Raw genomic sequence first — 24,652 nt, forward strand, 5'->3', positions numbered from 1 at the left:
AAGATAAGATGCACACACTACTGCCTGTGGCTTTTAGGGGATGTCAACTTTAAGGGTAGTGAGATGCTTTTTGATGAAATATTCTGTTTCTCAAAGAGAATACTAATCCATATCTGCACAGTAGAATGAATGACCCAAGGAATTTTCTGAATCACTTAAATAAAAGAAGTTAAGAACCTAGTTCAGTCCAACTTCAACATGAAAGCAGTCTTCAGTTTTATCTTCGCACCCATGGGTGGGGGGCGTAGTTCTTCCCTCCCACAGACCACCACAGTGTAGACGATGAAGAGGAGAACCCTGATTTTGAAAATGAGTAAATCACAAAAATCATCAGGTTTGCCTAGCAGGTCTCAACATGAAACAGTGGGCAAATCAGGCCGGTATCTCCAAAAGAGACTTTTCTTGCTGTTCCTGTTATTTTCACTCTCAACCTCCAAACCAGGAAGTGAGTGCTGCTTAAAACCACCCAAATAAATCAAGCAATTATTAAAAAAAAAAAAAACAACTAAAAACAAAGCAGAACCAGTCATAGGTCTACTCAAACCAGGAATAGGTTTGAGGCTGAGGTTTAAGGTCCCTTCTTAATTGCCTGGAGCCAGGTCCCTTTTTCCTCCATCAAAAGTCACCTCAATTTGGTTAGTTGTTGATCCATCAGTCCGCCCAAGCTTCCCAAACCAGGAGAAGGGAGGGAGGAATCCACAGTTTGCTTTTGTGATCCCTTTACTCTTCAATCCAAGTTCTACTCTTTCCAAGGCCAATCCGAGGTGGAATTCTAGAAAAGGTGCTAATTCTTGGAATACCTAAGGAAGACAAGCGAATAGGAGGGCCACGCCCGGGTCACGCTCTCTGCACAGTTATGAGATAGGTCTTGGCAACTTGAAAAAAGAAACCCTAAGCGGCCTCCGGCCCTCCTGCCCCTCCTCTCCAAAAGTACACAGAGCACTGGGTAGAAGAAGTTTGGGGGAGGGAGACGGTTGGGTGAAGGCAGAAGAAGGGTGCGGATCAGCAGCATCGGACACCCCAGGAAGGACAGTGGCGGGGGTAGCTGCAGAAACTAGCGGGTGCAGGAAGGGGAGGGACTTGCTGGGGGTGAGGCCCCAGCTTTGGCTCCAGGGCTTAATCGGAAAAGCTGCTTCACCGTTGTATGTACTGCCCCTTTCCTCCCTTCTCTCTCTCTCCCCCTTCTTCCCCTCCAGTCACTGCTGCACCCTTTCTGAGATCCGCAGTTGTCACCATGTCTCAACCCAGCAAAGGCAAGAAGCCCGCAGCCTCCCCCCGGCCCAAGCGGGCTGCTGCTGCCCGGGCAGCCGAATCGGTAAGTTGTTGCTTAGACATCCCACCCAGGAGGGGTGGGCGAGGTGGTAGAGAGTGGGGAGGGGAACGACCACAGCCCTGGAACCGCTGGACTCCTCCTTGGGCCTTGCCCCACCTGCCTGCGGCCAGAACACCCTCTTGGGCAAAGGGTGGGAGTGCAGGAGGATGGGGACCGGGCGTGGTTGGAGTTGGAAGGAGTTTCCCGGGACCCGCCGGGACTGCGGGAGCCCGCTGGGCGTGGCGCGTGCCAGGCCGGGGAGCTGAGGGGGTGGCTGGGGGAGGAAGCAGCAGCAGCTGAAGGAGTTAGCAACAGAGAAAAGGGCAACTTGGGCAAGCGGGATAAGGACGAAATTGGCTTCCCTAGAGATGCCGACAATACTGTAACGGAGCAATTCACTACCGTTCCATTCTTGTCACACACCGCCATTCCCCCCTTCTCCCCCTCCCCCCCAAACAAAAGTCTGAAGCTTCAGGGCGTGGCTGTCCCGAGAACAACACATCCTCCACTCTCTCAAGCCCGGCCAAATCTGGCCGGCGGGGCGGAGCTTGGCCAAGGGGGTGGGGCCTCTAGTGGACCCCGCCCAGTGCCTTGCCCTCCCACCCGGCAGCTGCTGGAATAGCCAGGAGTTAAGTGCCAGCTGAAGCCTGGCGCAGGTGAAGACCTTAATCCGGCGCGCCTTCACGCACACGCAGCTCCTCACTTAAGCCTGCTCTTCGCCTGGTTCAGGGGACTTAACTGGGCTTTGTCATGGCTTTTGCAAGCTGGTGGTACAAGACGGTAAATATGATATGGGGCTTTTGTCTTAGAGAGACAGGAAAGACAAGTGTGTTTACTTTGCTTTCCCAAAACTGTAGTGGGGACACTGTCCATTTGGTGACCAGGAAGGGGTGGGGAGAGGGTGCGACTGCTTCTCCGGATATAAGGTTAAGCTTCCGAAAAGACTCACCCGTTTGTGGTATGCTTGTATTTGTGTGTATGGGTGTATGTGTGTATGCATGTATGCATGTATGCATGTATGTATGTGCTTGTGTGGCTGCTGCCTGCACTCCAGACAGTTTGAATGGACCAGGCTGCAGAACTGAAAGAATTCCCCCCTACAAGCCTGGGAATTCCTGGTTTGAGAGAAAGTGGAGATTCACCTGATCTCAGATACAGGACAATTAAAACAAAACAAAAAACCCTGGGTACTTTAATTTAAACCAATGGGGGCATCCAGGAATCCAGGACAACCTCTTTTTATTTTATTTTACTTTTTAAGCCAGTAAATCATGTGACTTCCAGGCAATAGCACGTAGGTGAAGTGGTTTATGTGCAGGAAGGGATGAAGGAGTTCCATTTCTGTAATACGTCCTGAATATCTTTCCAGCTAATGAGCAAAGTAATCAAGTTGATGCTTGCAAAGTTGTGGAACCAGGAACTATGATTTAATACTATATTGTGAGTTTTTTAAAGCATTGGCACAGATGGGTCAGCTTGACTCAAGTTTTGTTGACAACCTTGTTTCATGATAGGCAGTTCAAGAAACGGGTTATGTGTATACCCTATGGATTTTCCTGGTGAATACTTCCTATTCCATATCTGTTTGCTAGTACAATATCCTCTTAAATATACTCAGTAGAGATTTGCTTTGGATAAAACTTCTCATTTCTTTTTCTACGGCTCTGTTTAAAATGTTGAATAAATGATCTATAGATATGCCATAATTTAGCCATGACAAAGCCAGAGCTAATAGCATACTTTGCTTTTTTCTGAGTTATGACTTCCCAGATAAATTATGCAGGAGTAATAAGATGAAACTGGCTTAAATTCCTCCCTCAAATCTTTTTAAGTTTAGTATTCTATCTAATCTCTTTGTAAAACCTATTATTGGATTCATTTTGGGGACTGTTCTGTATACCTTATGCTACTTGGAATCTCTCAGAATTAGCTGTAGTAAAGCTAGAGTACTCTGCTGAAAAGTAAAAACTTCATTTCTTCCCTCTTGCTGCCTATTAGAGATTGTTTCAAACAAACCTTTTTAGTTGAATCATTTTTCAAGAGAACATTGTTTAATAAAGTTCTAGAAAAGAATGTGGGTAAGCCAACTTTACATATCAGAATAAATAAGATAAAATCATAGAATATGTCATCGAAGGTATGTTTGTGTATAAGGAGTACTAGTTAGAAAAAACAAAGTGAAACTATTTAAAATAAAATATTGGATCTCAAATTTCTATTAACTATAATGGTTATTATAAAAAAAATTAGAAGTATACCAACCTTACATTTAGAAAAACTCTAATTTGGGGGATTGGGAGATTGTTGGAAATGCTAACATTAAATTATATTTTCTTTGATGTGATAATGCATAGAATAGTTTAAATTTAGTTTATACTTATAATCACCTTCCAAAGTCATGAATTGCATCGATTATAGTAAGTTAATTAGAGGTGTTTAATGGACCTAATTAGATGCATGGGCTCCAGTGACAGCATTATGAGCACACAAGTCATTTGGGACTGGACAGCCAGGGTGGTAGGAGTGTTGCAAGCACTCTGTGCCTCCACAATCTGGCTTCAGTAAACCTTGAAGGATTAAGAAATTTAAAATTACAGGATCTGCAGATATTTGGGGTAAACAAATGGAGCACTTAGGCTTTGGGATGGATGCCAAAGAGAAGGAAATTTCAGAACACAGGTTTCCCATTTTAGTTACTAACTAAGAATAACATAGGGACAATCCTGTTCACAGATGAGGTTTTTTTTTTAATGACTAGAAGTTGCATCCTTATTAGATTATTAATTAGGTTGCAAATATCCTCCAAGAACAATTATATACAAGTTCTTTTTAAAGGGTCAATGAAGTTCTTCAAGGTAGAGAAAGTGGGTGGCCATGGGCTAAGTATTTCATACATTTTTATCTTTGTCCAAAGACAAGTTAATTCTCAAAATCTTTGCTCAAAGGCAGACAACTCTCATACCAAACATGACTAGAGAATTTATATCTGTTCTACATTGTTATTGTTGAAGGCAATCTAGGACTATTAAAATTCAACAAATGTGATTTAAAAGTTCATATTCTACATGGATTTGATAGACTTCATAGTGAAAATTTACCCTGAATGTTTTACAACCATTAAAATAATGAAAGAAATGCCTTCTAATTTAAATATCTGATCAGTCTTTTTTTCTTGCTTCTTCAAGCATGTCTAAATCATTAACATTGAGGGAGTGTTAAAAGTTTTCTGAAATTCTATAGAAACTGCTTTTTTCTAAACCATTAGAGCTTCATCTGGCTAATTAATAAAAATAATTAAGAAAAAGTAAAGGACTATTGAAGTGAACATTCACCATCAATATTAAGAATCATTTATTGGACATTTGCTGTGTGCATGATGCTATCCTAGGTGCTAGAGACACACAAAATGTAAAAACAGTACCAACTCCTTTGTAATGGTAGAAAACCTAGCTGCTAAGCCCTACTACCTATATCGACCTCCCCTTAAAATTTTTTTTATTTGAGTTCTTATGAGATTCCAAATGATTTGATAGAAATTTAAACCCAAGCCTGGGTGTGACCATACTCTCCACTCATGAGTTATTTAATGCTTTCTTTTTAAAAAATAAATGGAAAAATGTGATACAAGCTCCATTCAGGATCACATTGAACCCCAAAACAGGACTTCTACTGATTTTTGTAAGAATTTCCCTTTTGAATTCAGTGACCTGAGTTCAGTAACTTCAAAACAGGGAATTATACAGTCAGAGAGGTAGAATAACCAAGACCATTCAACTAGTAGGTACCAAAGCTATGTCTTGATTTCAGATCCTTTTATCACAAATCCAGTACACTTTTCTTGTAATCCATATCTCGGCTAATAAATAAGAAGGATCATTGTAATAGACATCTCACAGATGGTCTTGCAAGTCCTTTTAGGGCTAGTCTATGGAAATAGATCTTATATTGTATGATTTGAGGGTCATCAGGAAGTTCTTCTCCATCTAAAAATTGCTCCCTAATACACATCACAGTGCTTAAAATTCTGCTATTAGAGTAATAGAATTTAGGATTCTATTATTATTAGAATTTTACAAATGAGGAAACTGAGGCCAAGAGAAGCAAAATGACTAGCCCTGTGTTAAACAAGAAGTTAGTGGCACCATGAAGACTCAAAGTCAATCAAAAGTCTGATTTAAAAAAAAAATTGTATAGAGATATTGATCCATATATTGAACAATTAATATTTGCCATATTTCATTCAGACATTTCCAGAAACTCTTAGTATTCATGTTGTTTGGTTTGTAAGTGTTTTATCCCTACTTTGTAGGTGGAGAGACCTAAATAGGTTATATGTTTACTGAGATGATAGAGAGTCTTTATTGTCATAGGGCTCCTGTTTGTTGTTGTTTTAATACCTCTTTGATCTTAATGCCTTGTGCTTTAGCTTTCTCTATGGGGTTTCTCCACAGTTTCCTGTACCAAAGCTTATTGGGCTTATGGGAGATATTGGGGCTCAGCATTTTAAATGCTGGCTCAGAAATCTAGGTATTATGAATTCTAACATACTAATAATGTTCTTTGGGAAATTGTCTTTCACACAATTCCTTCATCTGTGAAATGGAATGATGGTGAGGTAACCCTAATTGAAATGGACTAATACTTATAAAATGCTAACTCATAATATACAACTTACCTGGCTTCTTGGAATATGGGAGGGAGGGCAGAACTCATCGCTGATTATGTTTTAGGTCCAAAATCCTCCACAGAAATCCTCTTCTTATTGTGATGTGGAAGTGACCATGGGTTCTTGCTGGTAGTGACTGTGGTTTGGCAGGTTCTTGAAGGACAGAAAGGCTTTGAGTATGAACGCTGAGACATACTGAGAACAAGACTAGCTAAGCATGGAATTTTATTACCAACAGTTGGTCACTTTGATGAACTCTAGCCATGGAGTTCCACTAAATGTCTGCCTGTTTAGGATATTAATTCCTTAAGATTTTGGTTAACTGTCACCTTTGCTCTAGGTCCCGAAATTTTCAGTCAGAGGATCAGGGAATACAGGATGTTGTTTCATGGTGAGAATAATAGATGTCCCAACTTTACCCCTTTTTTATTGATGAACTGTATGATTTGGGATTGTGTGAGCACCAGATTTCTCTCAAGTAGAATAAAGATGATAAAAGATTTTCAAGTGATTTGACAATGTGGCAATTCAGCAGTAATATTCTCTAACCCTATCAAATTAGGCCTTATTTCCTCAGCCCAACTATTCAAAGCCTATCTCTCCTTTGCCTGATGTGTTTGTTGACCTGAGAAGATAGTGCTACACACAACCTACTTTACAAACCTTTTTAGTATATAGAAACATTAATCATTCGGTGAACTGAGGTGTTTTTTGGGCCCCTGGCACTGTTGTAGGGACAATGGGTGTTTAAGACATGGACCCAATTATAAGTTTTATTTCTAGTGGTGGAGCCAAGATATAAATGAAACAATTAGTAGCAAGATAAGTGCTACTTTGTGATACAAAGAGCAAAGACCAAGACAGACTAATAACAGGCTGTACCAATGTTACAAAGCACATTGTACAAATGTGAGCTGGATCTGTGATACCATTAGTGGTCAGAGCACTCTGGGTGGTAATTGACTTGCTAGCGATAATGTATCTGTTAGTGGCAAAGGCAGAATTTGAACCCAGGTCTTTCTGACTTGAAGCTCAGAAATCTAGTCATCACACCAGACGGTTTTTACAAACAAGTTCTTTGCACATATATTATCAACAACCTCATAAAAATAGTTCAAGTATTGTCATCCCCATTTTACAAGAAAGAAATCTGATTTGTTATTTTCTTTAAAAAAGAGACCTGTGATTTGATTGGTGTAGAAACTCCCTATACTGATGTAATTGGCATTTATTCTGAAACTCATAGCTTTGGAGAGCTGCCTGGGGCACCAGAAGGTTACATGACTTTCTCTGTGGCCTAGGTCTTCTTGAGTCTGAGGCCAATTCCTTATTATACAGTGCTGTCCCTTACCAACGAAAGAGAAAATTTGAATCACTCATACAATGTCATAAAGAGGCAACACTCCAACCATAATCTTTGGCCTCCAAGTCCAGTGTGCTTTCCAAAATGTCCAAATGTTGATTAATAACAAGTGTACATAATAGATTTGCAATTTCATGTACCATCATTTTTTTTCTATTTTACTTTGTTGTGGAAAGTGCTTATTTTAGTTCTTCAATCCAGAATAAAATAAAATAGAAAAAATTAAGAACAGGCAACTAACTAATAAAAGAATAGTTTATTAAGGGTCTGTTATGTTCTGGGCATTGTGATAGGCACTGGGGATAAAACCATGAAAGATCCTTAAAGAGAATATATGCTATTAGAGGGATACAAATTCACAGATAAACACAGGATATGTACAAAGTAAACTGTGATTTAGAGGAGATGGTCACTAACAAGGGGTGGGGCAGACATTAAGAATGCCTTATAGCATTTGGCATTTGAGCCCAGGCTTGAAGGGAGTTAGATATTGCAAGAGGTGAAGGTGAGGAAGGAATTCGTTCTGGGCATATTCCATACGGGACCACAAGTGGGCCAACCTGTGAATGGGGACAGAGTACCCTGGAAGGATAGACTGCAACCAAATTGTGAAGGGTTTTAAATGTCAAACAGAAAAGTTTGTATTTTAACCTAGAGGCAAGAGAGAGAAAGCCATTGGGGTGTCTTGAGGCAAGGAGTTGAATCAGTCCAACAGCTCTTTAGGAATGGAATGCCAGACTGAAGACTTTATGGGAGATTAATTAGGGATTGAAGAGACTCTTAAGTATGCAGACCAATGAGAATGCTACTATAATAATCCAGGCCTGAATCATTTTAATCTAAAGCTTAGCCCAGCTCATAGAACATAGTAGGCACTAATAATAAATACTTATTGACTATTGACTGAATCAGTTATGGTGATTGTGGTATGAGAAGAGAGAAAGGAATGGGTATAGGAGATGTTCAGATGATGGCATCAAGACTTGACAACTGGTTCGATCATGGGGGTTGAATGAGAATGAAGAGTTAAAGATGACACTTATATGGTGAACCTGGGTGACTAGAAAAACCTGGGTGACTAGTACCCTCAACAGAATTAGGAAAATTATTTATATTTAGGAAAATTAGGATTATCTTTAATGAGAAAGTTGTTGGGTTCTATTTTGACATATTGAAATTAAGATAGTTATGGAATATTCAGATGAAGATGTACAGCAAGCTGTATAGCTCGGGAGAGATGAGGAATGAAGATATTGATTTTAGAGTTGTCTACCTAGTTGAATCCATGGAAGGTGATGAGATTGCCAAGAAAGCCTATAAAGAGAGAAGATGAGGGGGCCCAGGGGTAGCCCACATTTAGGAATGGTACGTAGCTGATGAACCTGTAAAGGCAACCATTAAATTTGGAGTCAGGGGAAACCTAGGTTTGAATCCTGGTGCTTACAATCTCTCCAAGCCTCAGTTTCCATAACAGTACAATGGGAATAGCACTTCTCATACTACCCATCCCACAGGGTGGTTTTGCTGTAGCTTAAAGTACTATATAAATGTGAGCTCTTCTTAAAAAAAAAGATTATCTATAGGGCTGCTCTAACAAGCAGCCAATCACCTTTATGATTTGAGGAGAATCAAAATCTATCCTCTGCTACATGTCAACAGTATTGAAATGCTACCCTGAGAAACCAAACCATTTCAGGTTAGAAAGTCATTTTACTTAATCATGCCCTCTCATTTTGCCAATGAAAAAACAAGAGGCCCAAAGAGAAGCAGAAAGTCTAAGGTCCCACAGCTAGTGGCTATCTCTGGAGAGTTATTCTTTTTTATTTATTTTTTTATTTTTAAGCAATCAGGGTTAAGTAACTTGCTCAAGGTTACACTTCCAGGTGTTTCTGGGTGGGTGCTAAGTGTTTGAGCCCGGAATTCGATCTCCAGGTCATCCTGACACTGGAGCCGGTGCTCTTACTTGCTGTGCTACCTGGCCGCCCCTGGAGATTGATTCTTTTGATTCTTTAAAGCCTTTTATTCTTCAGGATTCACTTACTAAAATAAAAAGAACTGCGGGAATGCCAACACTTTAAACCTTGGGAGATTAGTTTTGGTTCAGGGCTGGGATACTGTGGTGATCCAATACCAGTATATACTTTTGGTCTAGGGCAGGGATTGGGGGAAAGGGGAGGACCAATACAGATATTATTCACTTTTATTAGTTTCTTATAATATGATTATAAAGCAGTATACAAGTATGACTAAGAATACACATCCAGGGACACAGAAGGTATTAAGTCAAAGGAGAGGAATTTCCATAAATAAGATAGGGGCCAATTCATCATCAGCTTGTATAATAATACTGAGGCCAGTGGGCTAAGCACAGAGTTGTTTTGGGAAAGGGGAAAGGAATAAGTATTTATATAGTGACCTCTCTGTACCAGGCACGGTGCTAAGCACTTTACAAATGTAAGTTTTTTTTCAAGTGCAGTTTTGGCACATTGAACTCTCTAGAACTAGAACAGAATCAGGCTAATTATATTGTTTGTATCTTGTGCTATTCTAGTGTAGCAGGTTTAGAGACAATAACCACATGTGTAGCTTGCATGATGCATCACATACTATGTACTAGTCAATGACTACATCAAACCCTCTCCCTTCATTCTGCTACTAAATTCATTACCTCATTTATCCTCATCCTAGGTTTTCAGAAAATTGATGAATATACCATGGTATTTTTCATAAATTGATAGGAATATTAAATCTCACTAATCAGTTATCTCAGAGCTCTCATTTTAATTGTAAAATAAAATGAAGAGATTTCTTTTTCCCCAAGCTTCTTCTTAAATTCTCTAATCCCACAGGCTTAAATAGACATCAACATTACTGAACATACTACTGAATAATAATGTAACAATGTAAAGACATATTTAAATATTTCAACAGTGTATCACAATAAGAAAATCATTGCCAGAGTTACCTCTAATCATTAACTTCTGGTTTCTCTTCAACTATGGAAGCACAGCCTACCATTCATCTCCTTCAGAATGGCAAAGTTTCTCAAAAATTCTCTTTAGGATATCTGCTCCATAGAATAAGAATTAGTTCTTTCGGGAAATGTCTTTACAGTTTTTCTCAAAGGTAAGAGTTAACTCAGGGAAGAGGTTCTTTTAGTTCTCAAGATATTCTTCTCTCAATGGTGTTCCTAGTCTTTGTGCAAAGGACTTTTGAAGCTGGGGGTTGGGGGAGGAGAGGTTGCACTAAGAATTATGATAATAGTTTCAAAATTCCTAAATATTCAGATAATGTTTGCGGTACTTTGGGAATCTATTTTTTAAAGAGACAAATAATTTCTCTCATTAGCATTATACACATGCACACACGTGTGTGTTTGTATGTGTGTATACATATATTGAAACAGTTATCAAGTCTTGATGCCATCATCTCAACATCTCTCACATCTATCTCTTTTTCTGTTTTATCACTACAACCACCATAACTGAGTCAGTCAGTAAGCAATAAGCATTTATTATAAGTACCTACTATGTTCTATGAGCTAGGCTAAGCCCTAGATGCAAATGATTCAGGTCTTTATTACTGATTACCTGGATTATTAGAATAACATCCTCACTGGTCTCCATACTTAAAGTCTCTTCACATACATGTGCATATATGTATATATGCATATATACATATATATGACAGTGTAGATATGAAGAGGGCAGTTGGTGTGCATCCCATTTAAAAGGATGTCCAAAGAACATATGTACATTTGGAATTCCCTCATTTTTGATATTCATCAGATATTTCTCTCCCAAGCTGTTGGGACAATTTACAAACTTTAGAAAGATTTTCTAAGTCTTGATAGTATCAACTAAATTAAATCATGTAGACTTCTCTTTGTCCTTTTAAGGTGGGAAGACATATAGAATCTATGTTGAAACATTGGCTAGGCTACATCTATGAGGATTAAGAGAACCTTTTTCTAGATTTAAGAAAAATATTTGTGCTCATTGTGTGATTTTAAGAGTCATTGCTGATTCAACAAGCCAAGCTACTAATTAGAAAAAATTGGGGGATGGTAAACACGGTTGCAAATCAACTCAGCGTTGGAGAACAAATTAATTTAATTCCTATTTATCTAATTCTGTTAGTCTGTTGCCCTCAAAAATTACCTTCAGATGCTGAATCAATCTAGAAGCATTTATTAAGTGATTGCAGTGTGCTAGGCAATGTACTAGGCTCTAGAGATAATCCAGAAGTGAGAGTGTCCTTGCCCTCAAAGAGTTTATACTAGAGGAGTAGAAAACAAAATGTTCAGAGATATGTAAATACAAAATATGAATGAAATAAATACACAGTGATGGGGCTGGGGGAATGGAATAACTGGGGAATTAGAAAATACCTTTTGAAAGAGGTGGCAGCTGAGGCAGGTCTTGAAAGGAACCAGCATTTCAAAAAAGGAAGATATTCCAGGTATTGGGAACAGCTTGTGCAAGGTCATAGAAGAAAATAATGGAATGTTGTATATGAGAGACAGCATGGAGGCTGGTTTGGCTGGAGCATAGAATGTATAAGGAGTGGTTAATATATAATCATCCTCGAAAGATAGACTGAAACCAGATTGTAAATGGATCTAAATGCCAAACAAAGGCTTGCCTTTTTGGTAACAGGAAACAAATGAAGCTTCTTCAGCAAGTAAATAACATAATCAGATTTGTGCTTTAGGAATAAATATTTTGGCAGCTGTGGGGGCTTAGAGAAGGGAGATTGAATGTAGGTAGACCAAATGGGAAACTAATGCAGTGGTCCAGATGAGTGGGGGTGAGACTCTGGTCTAGGATGGTTGTGTGAGGAGAGAGAAGGGGGCATAGAGTGAGGAGGTAGAAACAACAAGAAAGGAAATAAATGAAGGTGAGGAGTAAAGACTCACAGATGGCTCCAAGTTTGTGAACTTTGATGGATATAAGTGGTGCCCTCAATAGGAATAGGAAAGTTATGAGAAGGGATATGATTAGTTGGAAAGATAGTAAGTTCTGTTTTGAACATAATGAGTTTGAGCTGTCTATTGGACATTCAAGTGGAATTATACAGCAAGCAGTTAAATATACAGGGCTGGATATGTAGATTTGAGAATTATCTGCCTAAAGATGGTAGTTGAATCCATGGGAACTGATAGTATCAGCAAGAGAGAGAGAGAGAGAAGAGAGGGCCCAGGACAATGCCTCAGGGTACAACCACAAATAGGGAGCAGGATGTGGAAGATGATCCTGCAAAGGAGGTGGAGAAGCATGGGTCAGACTTGTAAGATAAGAAACACAACAGAGAAACTCAGGGAGGAGAAACTTTCCAGAAGGAGGAGGTGCTTAACATCACGTCAGATGTTTCAGAGATGTCAGGAAGAATGAGAACTGAGTAAAGACCATGGGATTTAGGAACAAAGATCCTTGGTGATCTTGGAGAGAGCAATTTGTTAAATGATGGGGGAGAGAAGTGAGTGAGAAATAAGGAAGGGAAAACATCAAGTTTTTTGCTAGGAGTTTGGCATTGAAAGGGAGAGGGGAGATACAGGATAATGCTTGAGAGGATGACAGGAGTTTTTGGTTTGCTTTTAAGAATGGGGTAGCTGGGGACATGTTTGTGGGTAGTAAGGATGATTTAAGCCAGTGGGTAAGAAAATGAAAACTAGAGAAAGAGAATGATTACAGGGGCAAAGTACTGGAAAAGATAGTAGGTGATGGGATCAGACACAAGCAGAGGAGCTTGAGGGCCATTCTGTTTAGAGATAAGCAATTCTTTGGAGTCTAGTAATCTATCTCTAGCCATTTCTGCCTGTTGTTTTTTTTTAAATAATCTTTTTTTGAAAAATTCTATGAACTACTCCATATTGATTGCCCTGAAACATAGACCACACACACACACACACACACACACACACACACACTCACACACACTCATTTATACTAATATTTTTATAGCATGTTACAAAAATATCTCAAAAATAAGCAGAGTAGTTGGTTTGGTTCAGCAAGCTTTTGTTGCCTTCAGGTAGCAGAGCCAAGTTCCTGTGGGTTCTAGCAATTAATTGATGACTATCTTTCTTTGTGGGAAGAATTTTCTTTCATGAAAGGAATAGCTTACTGACTTTTCTTGAAGGACATCACTAAGGATATGTTCTGGGACAGAGTCTGGAATTTGCTATATTTTTGAGTAGTTTCCCCATCCCTGGCCTATGATTTTAGTGTTCCTTCACCAGTACAGATTATGCCCCTCTGGTCCTCAAGAGTTAGTTACTATGGCTGAATTTTTCACTACTCTGAGGCTTAACTAATGATGACTATTTTTGAACGTGGTAAGATCAGTCCTCAGAAACTAGACCCAAATGAAAAGCTTTTCTAAATTTATTTAGACTCTGCCAGAACATGTAGACTATTGCCATGGTATTTGTCACCTCCAAACCATGGCAGAGCATAAGAATTAGACTTTAGCAGAGACTAAAGGGCACACAATGATACTTCTATGTTTCTATTTCAAATAAAAGGAAGAATGTAGTGCCATGCTTGGCCTTAGTCAGGAAAATATAAGCTCTTTGAGGGAAATGACTAATTTTATTTGTTTGTTTTTGCAGCCTCAGAGCCCAACACATAATAGATGCTTGACGTTGACACTTAGTAAAAGTTTTTGTCATTGAGTTGAATTGGATTTTCTCAGGCTCAGTATCCTCATTTCCAAATGAGCATTGGGAGATTCTAAGCATAAATATAAGGCAAAAAGTGATTTTCCTCTGCAGGAACACTTTAAAATTTCCCTTTATTAAAATGCAATAAATTTTATGAACATGCCACTCATCTCCTGCTGCTCAGCATATAAAAAATAATATTTAGAGCTAGTAGCATCACTGTCAATGGCAAAATGCACTGAATAATTGACCCTGTGAAAACTTACCTTTATTCCCAGTATCCTGGTTCAGGAGAGCTACGAGTTTGACTAATGAAGTCTTTTAATATAATGGAATTATCCTAACAACATAACAAAACATGTACAGCCTTGCCACCTTAGGTGTAACCTTCACTCTATGATCCGGCCCTTAGAAGAGCTCCAGGGGTGTTCAAGGTGCTACGGGAAGTGGGAATGATGAATCAAGGGGTAACAAATTCTGCCCTCTGAGTCAACATCAATTGTTGCCTCAATGTAGCTGCAGGGCAAAGTCAACCCTTGGAGATTCCATCTCTTGAATTCATCATATGTCTCAGGTAGTGACAATTTGGACTTTAAAATTCCATGACACACTTGGCTGGAGACAGGATGCCTTAGTGGCCAGCCATCCAGATCTGTATTTGTTTAATTATAGCATGAGTCTTTAGATCCAAATTTATGGCTGTGCTACATCATCATTATTGTTATTATTATGATGATGGTGATGGTGATGATGATGATGAAGATGATGATAACATAGAATGACTACTGTGTGAGGTCTATGTGTCTCACATTCATAAAAACTTTTTGGGATGAAAAAGCAGATTGGGTTTTTTTTGTCTCTCTCTATACCCCCCGTACCTAGCATAGAACTTGACACCGAGTACACAAAAAATGATTATTGAATGAATGTTTCTTAATATTTAGTTACTTAGGGGTGGCTAGGTGGCACAGTGAATAGAGCACTGGCCCTGGAGTCAGGAGGACCTGAGTTCAAATCCGGCCTCGGACACTTAACACAAAAGCTAACCGTGTGACCTTGGGCAAGTCGCTTAACCCCAATTGACCTCCAAAAAAAAAAAAGCAAAAAAAAATTTTAGTTGCTTATTAGGTAAGGAAATTAAATTGTATGCTTTTCTTTTTACAGCACGTTTATGAAAAAAACAGTGGAACGTCCTCCAAGGCAGAGGAGAAGAAACAGTCTGGAACAACTGAGGTCAGTGCAAAGTACTGTGGGTTAGTGGATTAGTTTCTAATCACAAAAGATGAATGTTGAGTCATAAAAAAATGAGACAACAAAGCAGGTACACTCTTTTTAGGAAACTTAGCTTAAAGTGAGACCTTCAGTGGGTAAAATAAAGTGGATAAGTGATGGTCATTGAAAAAGAAATTGGGGGCAGCCAGGTAGCACAGTGAGTAAGAGCACTGGCTCCAGTGTCAGGATGACCTGGGGATCGAATCTGGGCTCAGACACTTAGCACCCACCCAGAAACACCTGGCTGTGTAACCTTGAGCAAGTTACTTAACCCTGATTGCTTAAAAAAAGAAAAAGAAATCGGAAGGAAAGACTCCCAGGAAAGACCCAAGAAGTATATACAAAAGATATTCCTTGCCCCCTTCTACCCCAACCCACCTAGACCCCCCAGAGTCAGTGAAGGAGAACTAGCAATATTTGCCAGTGAGGACGATGAGACTTAAAGGAAAGTGCTTTAAGAGGGAGAAAAAACAAGCCAACATGTTTTTGGATTTTCTCCAAAGGAATTCATGCAGAGCCACAGAGGAGAAGCATTAACTGAGATTACAGAAAGGGGGCTATTCTTTTAGAGAAACATATTTTATTTTATTTTGCTTTTTGGAGGGTAAGTGGGGTTAAGTGACTTGCACTAGGTCACATGGCTAGTTTTTGTGTTAAGTGTCTGAGGCCAAACCCAGGTCCTCCTGACTCTAGGGCTGGTGCTCTATTCACTGCGCCACCTAGCCACCCCAGAGAAACATTTTAAGGAAATGCTAGTTTAAGAATTTTGTTTCCAAATGGCATTGTTTGAACCCAAAGAGTCTTCATTCAGCTAAATGATGTCCTGGTCTATATCAGGGGTTCTTAGCCATTTTTTTTTAATCATGGACTCCTTCAGCTTTAAGACTATGGATTCTATTTCAGAATAACATATTTAAATAATTGAAGTGAATCCTAAGTTTTAGTTAGAAGCTAGTGAAAGTAAAGATTTAAATTGTTCCTTTCCAAGTTTCACTAACTCCTTGAAATCCATCCAAGCATACCCTGGCCTACAATGTTCTATACCCCTAACAGAATTAAAGAAAAATGACATCTTTTTGAAAGATGTCCAATTTGTCTTCATTTTACTTCAAATCTCAACTCTTATTTATTAAATAAACAAAAAATAGATCATTATCTTCACATTCCAAAGGCCATAAAGCCTGGTTCTGAAGGATATATAAAAATTTATCCTAAATAAAGTGTGATGCAACAGTTCATTGGATTTGGAGACCAAGAACATGGGTTGAAGTCAAAATTCTGGCTTTGCATTCTCTCCAGGATAATAAATTGTGCTATTTCTTCCCTTTTAATGTGGATGAAAATTAAAATGTATGTGCCAAAAAAAATTGTCCAGGAAGGAAATAAGTACTATCTATTGCAAGATCATGATCACCAGGCTCAGATCTGATAAGACTGTCTAGCATTTGATGAGTCAGTAAACTTGGGCATGCAGGTGGGCATAGTGAATAGGGTGCTGTGGCTGGAGTCAGGAATGCTTATCTTCCTTAATTCAAATCCAGCCTCAGACACTTACTAGCAGTGTGACCCTAGGCATTCCACTAAGCCCTGTTTGCCCTCAGTTCTTTATCTGTAAAATGAGTTGGAAAAGGATATAGAAAACTAGTCCACTATTTTTGCCAAGAAAACCCCAAACGGGTTCATGAAAAGTCAGACACAACTGTACAACTAACTTGTAGCAAATCTAATTTGAGTTCTTTTTGTATATTTGGACATTTATCGTTTTAAGTGGATGGTAGCATGACCTTTGGTCTCCTTATGGTGTTTCTTGTCAAATATCTAAATTGTATTTGTAAAAGGTTTGGCTAAAAAAACTTTGATAAGGAGCCTTACTTTAAACAGACCCAAGAAGAATTGAAACTTTACTCGAAAATATATATGACAAAATGTGCTTCATTTAAAAAACTGGCTGCTTGTATTTCTCTTTCCATGATGGGGAGAAGCAGTGCTTTATAACCCAAGACCCCAGCCCATGGCTTTATTTTATCATTTCTAGTGAAATGCAAATTTACAGATCTCACCATTAGCCGTTCTCTGATAACATCCAGATCTGAACACAGTGGGCTGTTATTCCAGACTGACAGAACCTGACAGAGGGAAGAACGTCAAGCAATCAATAAACATTTATTAAGTACCTGCTGTGTGTCAGGTACTGTGTAAAGCACTGGGGATACAAAAGGAGGCAAAAGACAGCCCCTGTTCTCAAGGAGCTTACAACCTAATGAGGGAAACAACATACAAAAAAAAGTAAACTTTATACAGGATAAATAGGAAACAATTAAAAGAGCGAAAGCACTAGAATTCAAAAGGATTAGGGAAAGCTTCCTGTAGAAGTAACACTTAGATGTGCATTTTGGGTTTGAATCAGAGGAGAGACTTCATGTAGCCTTGGATTGAGGGATTTTTATTACTCCTGCCAAAATTATCATGTCTGCTTGCTAGAGGGATGATGAGAAAGGTTCCTACTATATTTTCTGAAAGTTTTTCCTTTACAAGGTACCTTGGGCAGAACAGACCTTTCTACTGCCTTTAGAACCTGGACTGTATGTTGCATGCAGAAATAATAGAAGGGCACTATCCTCAATTAAATGTGATAATTCTAAAGAAACAAACGTAATCTAGATTTGCTGTCTACTTTCTTCATTGCCTTTGATAATTTTGCCTTTGGGAAAGCCATCTTGCTTCTTGATATTTCTTGGAAGTAAGCTTTTAAGGCCTATTCTTTCTTACAAATGATAGCATTGTACTTACCTCTTATTTCAGATAGCTCTCAAGAGAGACATGAATTCTAAAAGTTTAAACTCTATTTCTGTAATTCAAGTACCAGAGTAGCATTTGTCTCCAAAGGTTACATAATTTATCCTGAAAACATACACACACACACATACACATGCACACACACCCTCTACCTTTCATAAACAGACACAGTGTCCTCTGAATATAAACAATTAGGTCAATTAGAATCCTGTACTTATTAAGGCTTCTCTAATCTGCCCTGTAGTGGCTAAGAAATGTATTGCAACAGAAGAGGCAAGACAAGAAGTAAGGTTCCAATACCTCTCTCCTGCTTTAAACAAAGATGTCCTAAGGTTGCTGTAGTCATAGAGAGAAGGACCTCTTCTCTCTATCTTCTCTCTCAAGATCATCTGCAGGGAAATAAATATAAGTAAGGGACTGTCATTCATCATAAATCATAGGATCATAGATCTGGGACTGGAAGGGACCTTAAAACTTGTCTAGTTTAACCTCCTTTTAAAGATGAGGCAAAGAGGAGAAGTCTCATATGTCATAGGATTATAGGGTAGTAAGTATCAGAGGCCTGATTTGACCTCAGGTTCTCTGACTTGGGGGCCAGTGTTCTTTCCATTATATCACATTGCCTTCCTAATAAAATAATGTGACAGAGCCCAGAATTCAAACTTTCGTCTTCTGTCTCATATTAGACTAGCAATACAAATCAGTGCTGATAATCAGGATAGAATAGAATTCCTCTAGACAAGAATTTAAGGTTATTAATCACTGGCAAGTACCTTTGAAATATCACAGAATTTTGGATTCACTACATAGACTAGCCAAGGAATCCCAAAATATAAGATATTGGAAATACAAAAGATGAAAATATTCAACAGTATCATCTTCTCTAAATATTTTTTGCAGGAAGATTCCTTTTCAAACCTGCAATCAAACCTAATTAAAGAATTTGGCAGACACTTCTGGCCACATGGGGGAATATACTCATTTTATAAATACAACTCTCTGAGCTCCTTGGGGGTGGAATTCATAAAGTGTACCTGACCTCACGGATTCTCAAGGTCTTAATTTTTTTTATTTAATGATGGGATATGGTTTCATGGATAACTGTGAATAGAAGAGACTGGAAATTGTGCCTCAGGAGAAAGGATATTTGGTGCCTATCCCTTTCCTGTAGAAGCCCTGGAAGAATTTATTCCCTCTAGTTTTGATACTTTTTTTTCTATTTTTATTCCATATTTTTCTATTTTCTATTTTCCTACTCCACCAAAAAAATAAGTTTTAAATTACTTGGTTGCTTCTTTTCTCTTCTTTATGATAACTAGTATGGGTTTTGTGACTTAAGTCTTCACCTTTCTGAGCCATAGTAGCAGGACCCATGGAATAATTTTTCATTTTAGGATCTTTAAGGATGATTGGTAATAGATCATTTCCATTGGAAAAGACTGCAGCTTATGAGTTTAAAGATAATTTTTTTTTGCCTTTTGGAGGGCAATTGGGGTTAAGTAACTTGCCCAAGGTTACACGGCTTGTATTTTTGTGTGGGTGTTGTGTCTCAGGCCTGAACCGAACTCGGGTCCTCCGAACTCCAGGGTCGTCGCTTTACTCACTGTTGCCACCTAGCCGCCGCTAAAGATCATTTTTAATCAAGAGGCTTCATTTGCTCAAATGGCCATGTATATCTATGTGGAAGAAAAATTAAAAAAAAACAAAACACTCAGCCCTCCATCTTTTCTTGTGCATGTAGCTTTTTCCTACTCTGTTCCCAACACAGTTGCTTTCTCCTGATGTGTCTCATTAAGAAAGATGTTTTGGTCATCACTTGTAATCCTGTAAATAAGCCTAGTTTACACAGTTGTTATGGGATTTCTTATTTTATGTAGTTCCCTTCATGTAGGTATTAATGAGGGAGTTTGTGAAATTAAATTTAAAGCCCTCAATTAAACAATCTAGCTAAAAAACCCAACAGGCCACTCTGTCAGGCATCCTGATGGTGGAATTCACTGTGAAATTCTGCCCACTATTAGGGATTTTTGATTTACAAAATTCAAAGTAAATACTGTATCATTACTGCTTTTTCCCTGCCTGTCATGGTTTCTCCAAAATTGATTTGTATCATATTTCATACCAAACTTGCTTCCTGATCTTTGATTTTTGTTTTAAAGGAGTTGGTTTTTAATCATGGAATGAGAGAGGTCTTAAGCACTTTGGTGATTGACTCTGGATCAACAGAACTTTTTCCATAAAGGAGGAAACCGAGACTTTTAAAAAATGGCATTTAATAATCTGAAAAGCCTTTAGGTCTTAAAGTTTAATACCTCTAACTTAGGGAAGCATAATCAATAAGAATAAATATAGGTGTTCAGTGTAGCATCTCTCAAATAAACCCAGTTCTCTTCTTTGATACTTCCACCACTATGATGCTAGCCTTCATCACCTTACACTGGTCCTCTTTGTCTCGAGTCTGTCTCCACTCCAGTTCATCCTTCATTTAACTATCAAAGTGATTTCCCAGAAGCACAGGTCTGACCATGTCACTCACCTTTCCAAGAAACTCTAATAGCTCCCTATCACCTCCAGCATCAAATATAAAATCCTCTTGCTTGGCTTTTGAACTACTTCACCACCTCCTTCCCTTCTTTCCAGTCTTCTTATAAACCTTATTCAACCTCACATACACTGCAATCCAGTGACACTGGCCTTCTAGCTGTTTCTTGAACGAGACACTCCATCTCCCAACTGTAGGTATTTTATTTTATTTTCTTAATAAGATTTTATTTTTTCCCTAATTACATGTAAAAACAATTTTTACATTCATTTTTTAGGTTTTGAGTTCCAAATCCTATCCCTTCTTCCCTTCCCTTTCCCCCCAACAGTAAGCAATCTGCTATATTGATATCTCTCTCTGTATAAGATATATACATATATAATCACGTAAAACATCTTTCCATATTTTCTAGCAAGTCATGACATCACCTTCCCGATGTCATGATCCTCTTCAAGAGCCAAGGACAATCATCTATCTGTGGGTATTAGTTGGGTTATTGTCCTTCATTCTTTTTTTTTTAAAGCAATTGGGGTTAAGCAACTTGCTCAAGGTTACACAGCCAGTTATTTCTGGGTGTGGTGCTAAGTATCTGAGCCCGGATTCGATCCCCAGGTCATCCCAACACTGGGTATGGTGCTCTTACTCGCTGAGCCACCTGGCCGCCCCTTATTGTCCTTCATTCTTGAAGAGGACCAAAATGACATCACTATGTTAGAGTCAAGTTATAGTTTGTCCTACTGTGGCTGATCAGCCCAGTGCAAGCTTGGAATGTTCTCCCATAGGTCAGGCATAAATAGTTCATGTGAACATTTGGGGTGGATTCTCTAAATTTGCACATCTCTCATTTCTTTTGAGCTACTTCAGTTCTGCTTTGCTCATAGAGCACAGCACCTTCTTTAATGAGAGTACACCCTGCTGGGCATTCCTGATCCAGTATCTCCTGTGTCACACAATTAATTCCAAAGTTCTTAAAAGAGACCTTGAGAGAATCCTTGTATTGCTTTTTCTGACCTTCCTGTGAGCTCTTACCAGTTTTGGTTGGGCAGTGCAGCAATTTCCTTCCTTCCTCCTTCCCTCCCTTCCCTTTCTCCTTTTTTCCTCTCCCTCCCTACTCCTTTCCTTCCTTCCTCCACCCTCTATCCACATAGGAATCATACCCTTTCCTATGGGTGTTCTACTCAAAGGAATATAAATTTTGATCACTGAAACCTTTCAAGGTATCTTGAGGTTTATGGACTAGATTTATTTTTCAATATTAAATTTATATTATATATAAATGAGTATATATTACATATAAATAATAATTAATATTAATAAATATTTATTTATATTTGATGCCTTAAAACCAAAGCATTCTGGCTGTCATTGATTGGCCAACAATAGGTCCTAGCCCAAGCCTCATTTGGTCATTGTTTAAACTCTGATGGTTCAGAGTGAGTGTAAATAATAGTTGCTTCTGTTCCGACCAAAAACCCTGAGAGTCTTCCCCTTCCAGATTGATTTTTTTTTTACTATGTACAGGAGACCATTCTTTTCCTCATTTCTTACCTAGCCTTAATCACTGAATGGGTATTGCCTCAGACAAGCAGAGATCTGTGAAAGACCTTAGCTTAAAAAGGCAAAAGTCTCCCACTACTTCAGGGCCATCTCCAGTCATCCTGACTGGAACTGAACCCAGATGGCTCTGGAGGACAGTGGGACTGGTGACTTTGAACAGCCTTGCCTCATTTAAATCCAATTCACTTACAAGTCATGACATCACCTTCCCTATTGGTCATTTTGTGGAAGAAAATTTGAACCAAAAAAAAGAAAGAAAGTGAACAATAGTATGCTTCAGTCTGTATTCAGACTCCATCAGTTCTTTCTCTAGAGGCAGATAGCATTTTTCATCATGAGTCCTTTGAGATTGTCTTGAATCATTATATTGTTGAGAACAGCTAAATCATTCACAGTTGTTCATTGTACAATGTTGCTGTTACTGTGTAAAATATTTTCCTGGTTCTGAGCATTTCACTCTGTATCAGTTCTTGTAAGCCTTTCCAAGTTTTTTCTGAAATCATCCGGCTAGTCATTTCTCACAACACGATAATATTCCATTACAATAATATACCATAGTTTCTTCAGCCATTCCCCAATTCAGTGGACATCCCCTCAATTTGCAATTTTTAGCCACCACAAAAAAGGTAATATAATTTTTTTTTTTACAAATAGGCCCTTTACCCTTTTAAAAAATCTCTTTGAAATATAGACCTAGAGGTGGTATTTCTTGGTCAAAAGACATGTTTTTTTTTTTTTGGTCAGGCTTTCTTTAAACCAGTTTCCCCACTCTTCCCCCCTCCCCCATTGCCTCTCGTTATTTTATGAGCCCATAATCTTTAATCAAGTTTAAGGTGTCCCAATAAATTTGAAAGGAATTTCTTTGGTCTGCCGTATCTATTTTGCATGTACTTTTTTTCACTTTAAAAAAAAATCTAATCTGTATTTTTATCAATGTAAGGAGTTTAACTAAGAAGAATTTCATTTTCTGATGCAGATCAACCTTTTCTCTGCAATTTATGGGTTTTGAAATTTGCCTGGGACCCTCAAAGGTTAAGTGACTTGTGAAGAGTCAAACAGAATTTGTTTGAAACTCTCTCTTTTTGCCTATCAGTCCAATAACGTAATGCTACCTCAACTTAGCAAATGGATTCTTTGCAGGATTAGGGTATTTTTAGGCCTTTTGTGGTCTTCCACAGTGAGATTTACATTGCTTAAATTTTTGTATGAAACTTTCATAGTAGGTGTGAATGTCCTTCCTTCAATCCATTTCCCTTTTTTTTAGCTTCAATAACTGGGTTAAATGGGCAAGATTAGAGTGTTTTAGTCACATATATTTTTTCTCATTTTATTCTTTTTCCTTGATTTCTATTTTTATTATTGTTGACATTTGCTTCTTCTGATATGGGTGTAAGAGAGATTGCCCTGAGGACACCTATCATTTCACCATCTTTTCAGGACTCTCCCCATGTTTGTTTCCTTTAGTAATATTTCCATTTCTATAAGCACCCTCAGGGTTAAGGTTACAACCCAAATTCAATACACATGTTTAGCCCTTCTCACAAATACTAATTAATTCAGTTAGTCAGTAAACATTTATTAAGCACCTGCTGTGTACCAGATGCTGTGATAAGCTCTGAGGACACAAAGAAAGGTAAAAAGCAGTTGCTTTTCAGTCATGTCTGACTCTTCATGATTCCATTTAGGGTTTCCTTGGCAAAGATACTGGAATGTCCTTAAACAGCACATTTTATAGATGAGGAAATTGAGGCAAACAGGGTTAAGTAACCTGCCCAGAGTCACGCATCTAGGAAATGTTGAGGCCATATTTGAACTCAGGAAGATGAGTCTTTCTGACTCCAAGCCCAGTACTCTATCCACTTCACCATCTAGTTGCCCTGTTCTCAAAGAAAGTATTCTATTGTATTGGTGTAAAAATTCTATGTACGTAATAAGTCTTCAGCCTCTCTCTTATTGCTTACTCCAAAAGTATATTCTACAATTTTTTTTTGCCATTCTTTCCTTTGCCCACCTTTTGGGTTGAAGTCACTAGGTATCAGTGTATATCTTGATTTAATTTGTAGGACCTGCCAAGTCCTTCTGTAACAGAAATAAATTTCATATGTATGTTTCTTATATTTTTAAGGGGACTTCTTGTACACATCTCAAACACAATGTTCTAGCCAGACTAGCCTGCTGACCATTCTCACATGACACTCTGTCCCTATGCTTTTGATTCAGCTATCCCACCAGGCCTGTAAGGCATTCCTTCCTGGCTTCTGCCTTTTAGAATACCTACCTTTCTTCAAGGCTAAGCTCAAATACTTTATTCTACCAGAAGCCTTTCCTGCTGCTTTCTTGTCTGAATTTTCAGACAAGACCAAACTCAATCCAACTCCTTTATCTTTGCCTGGGGAAAACTGTCCCCCTTTTTTCCAATTCACTGCAGCTTTCTTTTTTTTTTTTAAGCAATCAGGGTTAAGTAACTTGCTCAAGGTTAC

General features: G+C 38.6%; 1 protein-coding gene across 4 annotated transcripts in view; it reads left to right on the forward strand.

The window, feature by feature from the left end:
* The first annotated feature begins 644 nt into the window (after positions 1-644).
* Positions 645-24,652, forward strand: part of CAST (calpastatin) — a 127,761-nt gene continuing 103,753 nt past the window's right edge. The window contains exons 1-3 of one of the 4 annotated variants that reach the window (XM_069085152.1): positions 645-781; positions 1,197-1,315; positions 15,170-15,238. In XM_069085152.1, the coding sequence (XP_068941253.1) occupies positions 1,235-1,315; positions 15,170-15,238 (150 nt within the window). In that variant the 5' untranslated portion in view covers positions 645-781; positions 1,197-1,234. The other 3 variants (XM_069085155.1, XM_069085150.1, XM_069085153.1) reach the window with 3 other exon arrangements.

The sequence above is a fragment of the Petaurus breviceps genome, unplaced genomic scaffold, assembly GCF_028583685.1.
Source record: "Petaurus breviceps papuanus isolate PSGF00001 unplaced genomic scaffold, PetGlider_PUasm1.0 175, whole genome shotgun sequence".
NCBI lineage: Eukaryota > Metazoa > Chordata > Mammalia > Diprotodontia > Petauridae > Petaurus > Petaurus breviceps.